At 32.9% G+C, this 16666-nt stretch overlaps 1 protein-coding gene across 1 annotated transcript; it reads right to left on the bottom strand.

The window, feature by feature from the left end:
* Positions 1-3865: 3865 nt before the first annotated feature.
* Positions 3866-12135, bottom strand: LOC139972991 (fibrinogen-like protein A). Its single transcript, XM_071979334.1, has 5 exons — positions 12048-12135; positions 8371-8416; positions 6884-7056; positions 5751-6021; positions 3866-4397 (listed from the first exon to the last, which is right to left on the bottom strand). Exons 1-5 carry the CDS (start codon positions 12117-12119, stop codon positions 4138-4140), a joined length of 822 nt encoding a protein of 273 aa, XP_071835435.1. The 5' UTR covers positions 12120-12135; the 3' UTR covers positions 3866-4137.
* Positions 12136-16666: the final 4531 nt, after the last annotated feature.

Genomic DNA, 16666 nt, shown 5'->3' on the forward strand with positions numbered 1-16666 from the left:
AATCTCAATTGCTAATTACAGTCGATACTATGAAGCTCTGACAAATTAAGGGCGCTCTTCTCAAACAGTGATATTCTTACGGCGATACGAATTGCATTTGACTGTTATTATTATTATATTGGTAATTGTAATGTTTCAAAGTAATGAACATTAACAACAGCGATGGAAACATGGTTTGAAATTAATATTAAATGTAATACACAAATTTAATAATATGACAGTAAATCAATTGGCAAATGACGGAAAGTAGTCGTGTTGCGGCGCATATAAAGCAACGAATGGTTATAATCCGTTGGTAAGATGAATTACTTTAAATTAGTTTTGTTTTAAGCTAAGAACTAAGCTACCATGATTTTAGAGCTAAACTAAAACGGAATTTAAAACTTGCAAATTTCTCTATTGTTTTGTCTGATGTGATGACTATTAAACAATCTTATAAACATAAAGGTCGAGTGACAATATGACATTGTCTAGTTAGAGTGTTATGGTAAGATGCAGGTAACCCCCTCCTCCTTACTTATTGCTATTGTGATCGACAGTGGGAATGCAACGCCCCGTCTGCGCATTTGCTACACCTACGGATGAACTCAAAAGCAATTTGCGGGATCGCTCTGGTTTATCAATTAAATGAGAAAACAAGAGTTTCAGATAATCAAATGATGAAACTTCTAGTCACATATCTCTTTGTAAACCTTGAAGTATCTTTTACAAATATGGCATATTCACGAAATCCCTCCCCTCCAAGTTTACGAGATGTATTGAATTGCCATCTGGGAACCCTACGCTAAATAATAAATTAAAAGATTCCCCCAGTGACTTGGGTAGTGACTTGCATGGGGCAGTGGTGAATCAAGGATTCCACAAAGGTATGGGTGCTGCCCTGGTGTCATTAATTAAAGCCGTCTCCTATTCAGGGATTTTGTTGTTTTTTTAACAATCAAAGAATGAACAATTCAGACACCAAAGCGTTCAAACTGATACATATTAAGACAATGAATTAAATAAATACAAGTAGCGCTAAATGCCAGTTTTTGATAACAAAAATTTCGTATGATATTGAAAAAAAAGATGAGTGTACATCCGTATAGAAGTAACTCAATTTTTCTTCAACTGAATGAGGAAAGTACCCCGAATGATCCATTTACCCCGACTGACCATCTATGGTAGAGATGGGGAGGGGGGTGGGCGCATGGTCTCTGTGAGCGATTATTATAAATTACGCTCCTACCTCAAATGGAAGAAGTGTGTTATATGTTTTCCGTAGCTAAATTAACGCTCACCAAACGTCAATGTAAGTCCAGCATGTTTCGAGGTTTTAACACGTGATGTTTCTGCTCTTCTTGTGACTTGAAACTCCAAAATAGCTGGGTCTACTTCAAATAATTTTCCATTTGTCTTGCACACATACTAATTGTTAAACTACTACTTCAATATATAACATTATACACTTGTACTGGTAACTAGCACGTTAGCCGCGACGAAGCCGAAAGTTTGTTCATTAAATCCTCTGAATCGACACAATTTCCTCAACTATGTTCGATTCGTTATTGTAGTCTAAAATGCAATAATCCAGAAACAAGCAAAGATAAACAAGATTTATTATCTAATATTTAATGATATCTTCATTTCGATGTAGTTTTTGCCAAATGTATTAATCCTCTGGCGGATGGTTATCTATTGCTATTTATAATAATACTTTATATGGTAAAGGGTTTGCTATAGACTAACTAACAAGTACTGTGTTAACAGTTAAAGTTCTCATGTTCACAGGTGTTTTAAATTATCTATCTATCTATCTATCTATATATATATATATATATATATATATATATATATATATATATATATATATATATATATATATATATGTATTTATGGAGAGCGGGGGTGGTAAGGGATGTAATACATACTTCGAATTCGTTTTTTTAAAGAAATTTATAGACTGGCTGCTTTTCATTAAGTGTATCACGTTATGACTTTCGTTTTTGTATGTGGATCAAGGAATGTATCTTAACTGATGAAATATCCTCAATTATGTTCGAATCGTTAATGTACTCTAAAATGCAATCACCCAGAAACAAGCAAACATTAACATCATCATATATAGCCTATAGAATGATTTCTTGAATACGATGCAATTTTAGGCAAATTTATTGATACTTGTGCGGATTGTTATTTACTATTATTTGTAGTAACACTTTGGTAAGTTGTATGATAACATAACAGTTATATTGACAATAACCTTAAAGAGATCATACATATGTTCACATGTTTATCAAAGTGATCATATATTTCTACGAATAGGGGATGTGGGGGGAGGGGACAAGCTACTTTCAATTAAAGGTGCTAACATTATTACCTTCGTCACCAGCTTACTGCTTGGCGCACGGAGTAAAGAAATTGTCTCACTGGCAAATTCCGCTTTTGTATAAGTATATTTATTTAATCTGTATTCGAGGAAAATAAAGAGAAATAATCAAGAAAATCATTTAAGAAGAGCGCCATTATTTTGCAAACTTGCCAAGCCGTAAATGTATCATCGAGCTTGTACTAGGAAGTTGTCCAACCCCCTGATTATACACTAAGCCTAGCTACACACAATCCAGCCAACTCTACATCCAGAAAAAAAAAATGACTGACCTTTACAGGGCTCGCCAAACCAAAGCATATTGACAAAAAAACAATACACAAACACACACGCACGAATCCCGGCCGGAACGCGAATATTTTTTCCCAATCTGAACTGACACTGAAATTATTTCCTCGATTCTAATTGGGTCTCAGCGAGCACGTGATATACTTTAGGATTCAACATGGATCCCTCCATACTCTGTCGATATCAGTATGATCAACACGAACAAATTCAACATATTCATATTAACAACTTTCCAGAACTTTTGGTAGGTCTATATGAACGAAAGTTTAAAGTGTTCTTAACACGATGAAGCAACTATTTCCAACTACTGCGCCCATTATAGGCAGTCCTCGATCGTTTGTTTACTCGATTGACTCCGCTCTACACAACAAATGTAATGTAGCCTATTGTACTGTGTATAGTGTACAACACAATAAAACGCAGTGCATTTCAGTGAATTTGTATACATGTAGCCGATGTACATATGAACGAGCTGTGTACATTCGGAGTTAGTTTTATAACCATAGGTTAAAAATGTATTCAGTCAATGAATCATATTAGGCCGAATATGCAGTGGCCATGAAGACGGCGAGCGACTGTGCCAGCCAGTGAGTGTACACAAAAAGGCATTTGACGATATGTCTGTGTCTTTTGACTTGTTTACTAGTTATATAGCCTTATAACCTACACGTACGGAAACCTATTGGCTCGCTGAGAGCCAATCAGAATCGAGGAAAAAAATGTCAGTGTCAGTTCAGTTTGGGAAAAAAAACTATTCGCGGCCGGAACAGTCAAAGTAAACACTTGCCCAACCCCATAAATACGGCCGGGTAGACAAAGTTGTCGAGTATACTCAAATGAATCAGTACATAGCCTATACACTGCTTACTGTTAGGCCCGTAAAACATAAATCCTAAAGACATGGTAGAACTTATAAGAAATTATACGTGAACATTAAATAAGAATACCTACTTCTTTGGCCGGAATCAACCTGCATTTCTCAAAAACTTGATCACTTTGGTATTCAATGTCAATACATGCAAAATAACAACACACTGGTTAGCAGTGAATACGATCGAACAGGTAAGCTATAACTACCTCTCGTTTCCAAGAAGTCCCGACAGAGCGCTCCCTTGGGAAGCCGATCGATACAACGAAACACTGCTGTTTAAATATTCAACACACATACAGGACAAAGGATTAACTCTCAGGGTAGATATATTACTTGAAATTTATTCTTTTTCAGTCATTCGCAAATATTATCAAAAAGCGGTTATCGGTTTTGAGGAAGAGGTATATTTAAAGTTATTCGTAAAGTGAAATTATTCGTTCATTGTGTTCGAAAGTTGTAAGTTCATTTCTCTAGAAGCACTCGTTTGCTGGTGCCTTGTTTGAGATATAATTGTTAAAATTTAGATGTAAACTTTATTTCTCACGGGACTCTGTGACCCCTGATGGAACTTCATGTTTTTTGATTGGAGTTTTTGTCTGCCGCTGATGTATTACACTGGGCGTATCTTCATTTCTGCGTATTTGATGTGGTAATAACTTCCTGGAAGATTATACCAGTGGATGCTTTTGTAATTAGTACTTCCCGCTGAGTAAAGTCCGTTTAAATTGGCATAACAGTAATAATAATAATAAGACTTGTACCACCACGCTCCATGACAATACTGGGCCAGGTTATAACTACTATGAGGGTCGTTGTCACTGTCGAATGACGTAAAGGACATGTTCCTGCTGTATGCCATTCTATCATACGCTGTGAAAAGGAAACACGAGATGCAGATAAAACGCATTATCATATTTAAAACAGTTTTCAGTTATTTCCACACGGCATAAATTAAGAGAAGGTTCATAGTAGAATTTATGTAGAATTAATGATAAATGAAACACTGTCATATTAAACAAACATTTTCTTTACATTTGTATCAATTTCCAAATATATGTTGTTTACACCGCTTGAAGGAATTATTAGTGCCTTCATATGAAAACTTAATTAATATCCAACTTTCACATCACACATTGTGGATTCATTTTTACTTCATGATACGTGCATGCACATTATGTCTTTTTCAAGTAAGGTACTATTGCTACGACAATGGTACCGGTATGTTGGAATCGTAAAAAAAAAATCAATTATGAAGAACATTATTTTTTCATAAATGGTTTTATTTACCAAATTATTGGATCATTGTGTAAGAAGTCTATAGAGATTCCTACTTTTATTTCTACTATTATTCTCTTTTCGTTATGTTTCCAGTTGAACGGAGGTGAGGTCTTTTTGGTAATTAGAGAAGATGGCAAAATATTATAAATCATGGGGAGATGAAAGGAAAGTTGGAATAGGGTTTTTGTTATCAATAACAAGTCCGTTTGTCACTGGAGGTATACGTGTTTCAACCTGAGTTAATTTAAGGTATATCTTTCAACCTGAGTTCATTTTCGGAGCGCATTAATCATGGATTCCAACCACAATTTACCTGACCAGCTTTCTTCCATTCGACCACAAACAGTGTACTTATTGAAAAAAAAGAGAGTCGGTAATTGTCTATGACCGTCGGCTTTCTATACTTGAGCTCCCAATGTAATCGTTTATCACACATGAGTATACTTTTTTATATTTCAAATTCGAACACAATAACAAAACCTAAATTATTTAATATTTATGGATATTTTAAAGACAGTATGCTCAGTTTGACAACCTTGACGTGATGGATTCGTCTAGTGTTTTGATAACAACAGAAGTAGAGTATAACGGCCATTGCCTGGGAGTCTTGTAATGTATCGTTTTATGAAGATTTATGTAATGTTATAGTAAAACATGTAAATAAGATAATAATTATAAATATTGTTCTTGAGCTGATCATTTCTAAAATGTTTTCGTATATGCTACATATTTGATGAAATGTTACAGTCGGCTAATGAACTGACGAACTAAATACACGGTTTAATTTGACAACAAACGTTAGAAAGGGAGGTAACGGATCAATGTAGTTATGCATAATTTGTTTGAGGCGTTGATAAACTCCTTGCTAATCTTCAGTACTTTGAAATATCTTAGATAAGGTATAGGTGATGACAAGCAAAATCCACGAGGTTTATATGTACCCACCTGTTGTGCTGGAGCTATCGTATGCTCCAAGGCCAACTAAACGATATTTAGTCTCTTCATCGCTGATCCTAAACAGGTCGTACTTCGCAAAATAGGGATCTCCATTCACGTTGTTTAAATCAATGCGAAGCATGTAATCCTTTTGGTTAGTTAAGAGTGATATTTTATCGTTGCCAAGCCAAAATTCCCTTTTAAGGAAACCAAAGCCATCTCGGTAATCATCCCAGTCTCTGTAAAATTCTACTGAACCGTCGACCCGGCGTTGTAAGACCTGGTTTAGTTTCAAAATAAAAAAAAAACATGCCATATTTGGTTTAAACATAATGAACCATTTGTTCGATGTACGTTTGATGGGTATAATGTATCAGTCTGGTTAGTGCTTTTAATGTTTCGTCTAACGTTGGACAGATACGGTAGCCTGTGCATCAGTTGGATTCTACTTATTCTAATGAAATACATTGGTATCATATAACTTTTGCCTATATTGCGAACAGTAATATGGCTAAAGAAACATTTTGAGGTACCGAAAAACTGTCTCGCTATAAGAGAAAACAATCATACTAAGGAATATTAATGGTTACTCGGGAGGTTATGTTAAGCGTTATTAGAAATACATATCTAAGATGGTAAATTTGACACTAAGTAACCTTTTTAAATCAAACTGAAAATAAAATAATGAAGATTGCATGCCTTGTCGAACGAATCATCATCTGTAACACATATAAACTTTGTAAAGAAATCTGTTTTACTGAACCAAAAGAATATACACTATCAACATCAGGCGCGTAGCCAAGGGGGGGGGGGGCGAAGGGGGCAGCCGCCCCCCTTGAGCTTAATTTTTTTTTTTTTATGTTTTTATGATATCGCTAGTATTTTCAAAAGAGAAAATGCTAAGATGCAACTTACAAGGCCTGGGAAGTGCCTTTTCCAGCGATCTGGGAGGCATTCTAAGCCAAAATTTTCTTGTACGCTTCGCGCCAACCATGGTGGCGCTACGCTTAGATAGTTTTCAATGCCGAATCTACAGTTTCGCCCCTCCCTTGGCAAATTCCTGGCTACGCGCCTGATCAACATACTGCAGCAAGCACGCTACATAGAAATCAATTAAGGGTAATATGATATTATGTTCTTACCGTCCAACCTCCTCCGTCAATTGAGTTATTGCAGTAAACTTGGAAAGGTTCATTGGCTCCATCTGGCTTAATTAGATAAACTCCAGATTCAGAGGAACTCCCTTCACATTGGTCGTAAACTTCTTTACAATCTCGAGGATATTCTGGCTCTTGGTAAAAAAAGTAGGAAGACTCTGTAGAAATGAAAGAAACTTTTTAAGTGAACTACCAAACTCGATGTGTCGTTTACCTAACCCTCGATTAATGTGAAAATTACTGTTTGCAGAGAAAAATTTTGTCAAAGTTTTAAACGTAAATCTTCCATATACATTTTTCTGCTCGAAAATATAACCATGGAAGTACACATTGTAAAATCGTAAAAAGAAACAACAAATAAACAGAATAATAATTAATGAACTAAAAGAATAACAAGCAAGTTTTGATCAGTTTTGGTAACTATGTCGATTTAATTTAGAACGATAAATTTTTCCTCCTTTCACCGCGACAAACCTTAAAAAAAAAACATTATTTTGTGTACTTTTCAGTCAGTGATAAAAGTGTGTTGCTTTTCGATTTTTCGATATTTTTTAATTTAACCAAACTACAAAATCCCGAGTACGCCATTTAGTGAAGAAGAAATCATGTCTAACGGTAGTAGGTCTTAGTTTATATATAATTACCAAATCAAGAAACATAAGTATAAATGTAAAAGACCACAAAAGCAGAAGTCAAAATTATTGTTAATTAAGATCATTAATATGACTGATTAATTCCGTTTCTGTAATACTGTTTTTGATGAGAGAATTTTTTTCTTCAGTGACATGAATACTATATATGTATTTATTCCCCGATGGGTAAATCTATCATAATAGTTTCTTAAAGGCATGAAGCCCAAATTAAAAATGAAAATTAAGTTATATTCAATCCGAAATTATAAATGAAGTAAACTAATTTTAAAAATCCCGATAAATTCTAGTAGCTATATTTGTTTAAGATTAATCGACAAATGTTGGTCTCCTTTAGACCACCGCGAAAAACATTAAAAGGCTCTCAGTTTTTACATAAATTGATTCCAGCTAGCTTTTAAAGCGGTTAAGTTTTTGTTTTACAGTATTTTTTGTAACCAAATTAAATAATCCACAGTATATCTTTATTTGAGGAAAGCTTAAATAAATATTAATATACCGATGGTGTTATAAGGTAGTAGGTATTGTGCATATTTAATTACTACATCACGAAACGGAAGTATAACATCATATTAAACAAATGTATGTAAAAAAAACAGAAATCACAATAATTGTCTATCAAAATCAATGATATTAATGACTCATTAAGTTAAATGAATCATATATATCGATGGGAACCTCTTAAGTGAAAAAAACAAATAACATGCATACTTGTAATGTCCTTTTTTAGAACGTGAATTTTTTTTTGTGTGTATAAGATTCATGTAAAAGTTTCTTTGAAATAGTTAATAAAAAATCAAGAGAATGATACATATTTCTTACCTCCAGTGCTTCTTTTGTTCCTCCCAGAATTTTCCCGTTCAACATTCTAACATGGAGATATGAAAATTGAATATAACTTCAACAAAATCACTAAAAGGACATTCCGATAGGCATGAGGGACTCGATTGTAAAGGGTACTTACCGCCGAAATCAATTTAGTTCCAAGGCTATTTTAATTTGCTGCAAATCTTTAGTTAAGGTCCAACGAAGTGAAATCAGGTATCATGAACTATGTCACCATTAGGTCATTTTAATCATTTCACTGATAGAGAGGCATTTACTTTGACCTCACTCCTGTGACAATGTTTCTGTATTATTCATATTAAGATCTTTCTGTTTTACTCAGATATTAGCTCTTTTGTAGGAAACATAACAACACAGTATAGGTATTCAGTTTATAACATTTATGAAATTTTCGTTAAGCCGTGACATATTTTAATAAAAACAAGATATGTTTCTTTTTAATACTGTGTTGTCGTTGTGTTTACTTTTTGGCAACCATGATTGTTCGTAAAATAAGTTTTGACATTATTTAGATGATAGAATATATGAATAAACAAATTACACACTCAACGCCATTCGTACCCTGTTTCCCGCTTGTATTCTGTATAACCTAGATAAAACAATAATATGTGGCGCTTAAATTTTCGCGACAGGAATTGAGAAAGTAATATGACTCGTTCTAGACGATCACAATTTTCATAAATACATCTCATATTAATGTTCATGTTTGTGTATTAAAGGGAAATACGACTAAAGCAGTGCTTACTTGAATTAATTATCGTTTAGTAAGATATTTAGGATAGATGAAAATATTACGAAATGACTTTCATGTACGTACAAATTAATTATCCTAGTTAAATTAGTCGTTATCGCAATTCTCAATTCTTCAATATTCGGTTTGCTAAGTAAGTTGCGCCATTCTGCTCCTATGGCACGTATGATTTTTCTGTCAATAATAATATATAATACTTATTAAAACTCCCTCATAAAATTATACCACCGATACAATTGATTACAATTAAAGCTTTATGGAATGCATCATATTAATCAATGTTGTGTTTGAGAAATTGATAAACTTCAACGCACTGATCTAGACAACATTTTATCATCAAGTGCGATATTCGCTTTCTATATTGTTCAAAAATTGTAATGGATTCTTGACCGCCTTCTCCAATTTTTTCAATGTTTCCAAAGATAGGCCTTTATTACTTCATACGATGCAACAACGTTATTGAGCCTACTAAAACCAAATATTCTAGTTAAATCAGTCTCAGTCATAACCAAATTGCTCAGTGTTCCTTTGTAGTAATACGGCGCTCTTTTAAAGTTTATATTCAAGACTACATCAGATTAAAGCAATGAGGGATTCTTGTTATTTGTTTAAACTGTTATTAAAATATTTTGATATTCCATCGCTATGTCGTCGATGTCATGCCAAAGAAAACATGCGCTAAAAACACGCGAGAGTACAGTTTATTCCTAATTTTTATGTTAAAAATGAGTGTCTCGGTAAAATAAATACCTTTCAGTAGTGTGTGTCCCGATAAGATATTTAAAATTTTTAAAATTTTGTTGTTTGGTTTATTTACAGAGTTAAACAAGCCAAAGCAACTTTATTCTCTCCTTGGTATGTTGGTCTGTGTTAATGGTAAGTTTATTAAATGAAATATATGACGAAATTATTATAAAAATATTGTTCAATATATATGTACTGGTACTTAGTAGAATCATATCGAATATAATCGATTCAGTATTTACAACAATTGTTTGTGATTTATGAGAATGATTTATGATTTTAAGGCATCATTCCACAATATATAATGTAAATATAAAGACGTTTTAAGTTTGATTGGTTGCTCTGAGTTTCTGTACAGTACCCTACGTCTCATAATTCACCTACGTTTAGATTAAATGTCAAATATGAATGTTCATACTTTGTTTGTGCTATAATATTGAAAGACTAGATTCTGCAGCAAAGTGTCAAGAGCGTTAACATTTGTTAAAATTAATAACTTATTGCTTTCTTAAGTAATTCACAGTAAGTTGTAGACATATATTTTAGCATCAGGTTTTTATCTACTAATCGATTCCTTAATCAGGTTAGTTGTTATTTTGAAAGGTATAATTGAAAACACATTTGTCAAATTTATATATTTCTTGGCGCAAAAAAATGAGAATGCCCATCTAAGAATATCAGCAATTGAAGTTTGAGAACTGATTACTGGTAAAAGTAGCATCTATCATAACATGTACGTAATATTCGCCACCAAATTTTGTCCAACAAAATATACAATACATGTCCAATGAATTGGGGAGAAATATTTATCTGAGAGAGATTTTAAAGGCCATTATTATTAAACACGATACAACGGTGACAAAAAACATAGACTGATATTTTACTTTAGCAAGACATGTTTTAAACTTGATGAAATTAAGTTGAGATATTTTCTTATCAATTTTTTAAACTGCTATAAAAAAGAAATTCTGTCACGATTTCCTTGATGAAATTTCAAGGAAGGAATGCGCTCCAAACACAGGAAGAACAAACTACAATGTCGATTGATATAAACAATGAGTCTCGCGGTAGAATAAATACATTTATATAACAGTGGGTATCCTGAGTAGATATTCACAATTGCCAAAATCGTTGCATTGTTTATTTAAACAATTCAACAAGTTAAAACAACTTTAACCGTTTTTGCCTACTTATGATCTGCTTTAGTCTTAAATGTAATTAACGGAATATAAATGTGACGTTTGAAATTATTGCTTTATATTTTCTTAACATATAGATGATACGCTTGAATCTTTCTTGCAACTTCAACTTTTTATGATTTATGAGTATTTTTATTTCAGACATTATTCAACCATTTAATCTAACTTAGCTAATCCATTAATAAGAAAGTGTTAAGTTTTATAAATTGCTTCAAATAGTTACTATTATTGTTTCAATGCATTTATTTATTGGTATCGCACTGTACTATGTACCTAGCAAGCCACCTTCACCCATTTATTTTTAAAAATATAAATTTGAATTACCAAAAATGGATAATGGAACTATGTTTTTACTATAGTATTGATTTACTAGCTTAGAAGCAAGTTAAAGTTGGCTTAAGGAAAAAATTCAATTAATCTTTGTTCAGGAATCCAAAGGTTATATCCTTACATATGATAATTATTTTCACGTTTGTGTTCGATAATTGTTATAGTTTGTCTGCTATGTTGTACGATAATTAAATACCCGTTTGAAATGTGATCGTTTCCACGATGTATCGACATGTCAATGTCAGTTTTAAATTGCTTATTGTTTTCGTTTAAAAAAAATGAGTTATTATCGTTGTTATAAGAAAATAACTGATATTTAGACCACTTTTCAAACCTATCCATGTTTATGATATGGTGTAATTAAACTTATTATATTTTATTGTGCACATGAGGTAGTTAACAATGAGAATTCTATATTTTATCGTAAATAAGGAGATTAAGTACAATAATATCAATATTTTAAGAACAGACAAATACACCAATAGAACACCTACAATAATCTCAAACAGCATGGTTAAGAGAAATTGAAAATCATATTTAGTTTAAAAATTATTGAGAATTGAGATAGAAATTCATTTATAACAAGTAAATATTCAACTTGAATTTGTTGAAAGATAAAAGAAACTTACGGTTTCTGCCTGGAAAGCTGGAAGTTGAGAGAAGAGTCCCAAAACACAAAATGTTAGGATGAACTGCATCATGACTATTTGTCTTGGTCTTAACGATCGCAAATCTCAAGAAGAAATGAAGTAAGCTTTCTGGCAGCGAACCAGTTCAACCACTTTATGAGCTGACCCTGCTTACTATGACGTGGTTGTTGACACGTGTCACCGAAGTGCTTATGAACCATTTAACTTTATGCTATTTGTTATAACCTGGATGATCAGGTAAATAAAAACGCAAACTAACAGTTTCTCTATTGTCCCTTAAAGAGTAAAATTATGATAATTACTATTAGTCCATTTTGATAGCTTCAATTGTAAAGACGTAATTGTGACTTTAATGTTCACATTAGTTATATTACATTCATATTACATCTTAAACCAATTCAGAATATCTCTTTCGATAACACAAATTATATCGCATATATATTACACTCGGCTTATTAACCTTTCACCTATACGTACCTCCGCTAGTTCGAATCCTAACGTACAACTTTCAATTAACTGAATTTTTTTCCCGCAGCTAACCATCGACATTTAAATGTTGTTAAGGAAACTGCTGTGAAGCCCCTTAAGCAGTGCCAAAAACTCTAATATATATCTACAATCGAGGGGATACAATTTAACAGTATCAAACCTCCATATCCAGGGAAAGACGAGTTTTTTTAATTATATAAAATCGCACCAACGATCTCTGCAAGGTACCATGTTTTTGTGAAATTACCCAGGATGCAAAGTTTGCATGACGTGACACATGCACATAGGCAGATTTGGACATGCCGCTATGCAAAAATATCTCCTAGTACCGCTACACACAAAACACCGCTTGCGTACGGTATACGCTGAAACTACTCAACTATAACTGATTTTCAAATGATTACAACTGTTGAATTGGAGTCTATTATCCAGAAATCTAAAGAATAATAACTTCATCCATCTTGCGTTCGATTTTGAGTAATGTATACAGACGAGATGTAGCCTAGGCCTAAATAGTGTATCGTCCAATGTCCACAATCGTAGTTCAGGTAACAAGTATAGTTACTATATAACTTAGTCATATAGTAACACTACTCGACACTGTGACTGCGATCACCACTTCGTCGATGAAAAGTATCGTTCATTCGAGCAATTTCAACATGACTGAAGCCAACATTATCCCAGATGACTATTGCGTAGAACTGACTCCATCACCCCGACATAAGGTGCGACACAAATATAGTGATTTCAGAAAAAAAAAAAAAGTGATAGAGCCGTAAGTTTAATATTTGGTAGCAAACAATGACAATCACTGTGCGTCTGTGTTGACAGTCATCTTGCTAAATACCAATTTACGCAAATTTATTTAAAGTTGTTTAACATATTTTTTTAAATATTCTAAAGTCTTACAAGTTGTGTAAAAATGAACTATGTAAATATGTTTTAAGTTGGCAACGGATTTTCAAGAACTCTCTCAGATGCATGTATGACGTCGTAAACAGCTGATTGTCTGCCTCCCTCTCCTCCAATATGGAGGATAAGGGCGGATAAGGGGATAAGGGTGGATAAGGGCCATAAGGGCGAATAAGGGAGGGAAATTTTATGTTTTATTTTTCAATTAATGAAGTCGTAAAGGAACAACATGATAAAGGTCATTATTGTTGGGGAAAATATATCTATACTAAAAGTATGCGAAGAGTCAATCAGGCAGTAATGCTCCCCATTAAGGTTAGTTTATACAAGGGTAAGGATTTATGTTTTTAGAGTGTCTTTGTGAAGTTACCCTTACTACCAACAAGTTTTGAAAGACAATGAGAGGGAGTTCCTTAAAAAAATGGAATTTATGACGTAGGACGACATCAATCCTAGCAAAAATTGTACAGTATGTGTACAGTAAGCCTCTGAATATCGATGAGAATGTGGCAGCAGTGATCAAATGGTTTCATAGATTTATTTCAGTTGGTCTTACTAAACAGTTGCCTTGAAGTTAATGCCGACACTGACTTCCTTTTCATCTTGTTATTTGTGTCATCGTGATATCGACTTGTGTCGGCTATTGTCCTATATGACGGTTGAAAATGATGGATTTTTTCATCAATTGTTGCCTGTTTCAAAGACATACAAACACGTGGTCTGAGCATTCAGTGGTTCAAGAAGACGTGTGTAGTGCTGCGTAGAAAGAGAAGCAATGTGATAGCCAGAGCAGATTACCTCAACAGGAAAGATAAAGGAAATCATCCCCTGTAAAATGATATGCTAGCCGTCAATATTTATACAGATAAACAGATCAAGCCGAGTTAAAGGTTTTAAGTTAATAATCGGTCGTCCTCTGTTTGAGAAAAAACAGTTTAGTGTCTTTCAAGTTACCTTTACAGTTTATCAGTGCTGAAATATTACAATAAAATTTAGCAGGATGTGATTTGGTTGGCTATGAATGTATTCAGTAAATTCTAAAAATCGATGACAATATTTCAGCCGCAAAGGAATATTTCTTCTTTTCTCTTTATTCAGACAGGTTTCAGTAAATTATAACAATAAATATATATTTGATATTCTTCATCCTCTGTTTGTGTACACTGTGTGTCTAAACATCCATACATAAACCGTACTATATGAACCAAGGAAAAGCATAGAGCTGAAAAATTGTGCTTAAAGTTGCTAGTTTTTCGTGGATAAAAGAATTTTTCAAAACCTGCCATTGCACCCCCTCCTTAACCGAAAAACTTATTATAAACTGTCTTTTTCAGATTATCTGAAAAAGCAAAATCGTCATAATCATAAATGTATTAATTGTGAGCATTCTTGTGATTACATGTACCGCTGACTAGCTTGGTAATCAAATCAGCAGATAATTATTTGGCTAGTTATGTAGGCGTATACCATATCGATATGAAACTTCTGTTTTTGACATCATACTTCAAGATAGCTGGTTGAGGCCGCTGTATAACTCAAACATAACAACAACAACAACAACTTTATAATAATGGCTTTGATAAGACATGGATGTATACAATCAAACAAAATGTGCGTGAACCTTACGTCATATAAATTTTACAATAGGATATTGATGTTTGCATGTGATCTATAAAGAGAACTCGGATAACACCTCCATTGACGGCAAATCCCCGGTAAAGGCATTAAGGTCCCAGCTACATTCGATGTCGACAGTATTCATATTCTATTTGATTTCTTGGTGGGGGAGGAGGGTAGGAAGGGGAAAGGAGGGGACAGGGCTAATAGACGAATGTATATTGTACTCAATGATCACATTCGCACGATCTCTTCGAATCGGCCAAATTGTACGAAGAAAGCTCATTGACAATCTTATGTGGTTATTTACTACTCAATGGTACGAAAAACGTTTGCCTAGTTAATGTTCGTTTACTTTATGTTTCTGAAATACATAACGGTCTGAAATAACATATTCGAGTTGTGACAATGTTGATATTAAATCGCAGTATCTGGCTAAGCGTGTTCGCTTTCAAATACAGATGAAAAGTGGGAAAGTTGGAATACATTCATAATGAAGTTTTTCGACGTGTTCAATAGCACTATAGAAAAGTTTCTAGATCTGCAGACAGTCAATGCAACTTGTCAAGTTTCGAGGAACTAGATAGGATCGATATGATAGCGCCCTCTATTAATTATGGGAATGGCTGAAGAGCCCCATTGAATTCTTAAGTGCTTATTGCAGTCGATACTTTGTAGCTCTGAATAATTAAGGGCGCTCTTCACGAGAGTGATATTTTTAAGACGATACGAATTGCCTTTGATTATTATTATTATTATTATTATTATTATTATTATTATTATTATTATTATTATTATTATTATTATTGTTATTATTATTATTGTTATTATTATTATTATTATTATTATTATTATTATTATTATTATTATTATTAATATTATTATTATTATTATTATTATTATTATTATTATTATTATTATTATTATTATTACTATTATTATTATTATTATTATTATTATTATTATTATTATTATTATTATTATTATTATTATTATTATTATTATTATTATTATTATTATTATTATTATTATTATTATTATTATTATTATTATTATTATTATTATTATTATTATTATTATTATTATTATTATTATTATTATTATTATTATTATTATTATTATTATTATTATTATTTCATTCGATATTTTATCGTTGCAAAGGTAATTTTAAAACGAAAGAGAACTCACTATTCATTTAAGTCTCTGAAAATGAACATTCACAACAGCGCTTGAAACATGGTTTGAAATTAATATTAAAGGTCAAACACAAGTTAAAGGGTGTGAAGACTCGTGCAACACCGCCATCGATCCCAGAAAATACACACACAGCTTGCTAAAGTCGGTAATTAGGCACAAGTGTACAGTCAGTACATACAGTTGCAGTCACTACCCACAGCACAATGTACAAACGATACAGCGATGGACATCTCAGGTCAAGCTAAAGATAGCAAGGCATCACCTCTCATCATTGTCTGCATTTTGTAGCGACAAGAGAAAAACTTCACTAAAAAAGTTAACTTTTTCACAGGGCGGCATGCGGTTTGTGGCGAAGCTTCAATGTCTTTAAGTAAGAAGAAAAT

This window comes from Apostichopus japonicus, chromosome 9, assembly GCF_037975245.1.
Source record: "Apostichopus japonicus isolate 1M-3 chromosome 9, ASM3797524v1, whole genome shotgun sequence".
In the NCBI taxonomy this organism is placed as follows: Eukaryota; Metazoa; Echinodermata; class Holothuroidea; order Aspidochirotida; family Stichopodidae; genus Apostichopus; species Apostichopus japonicus.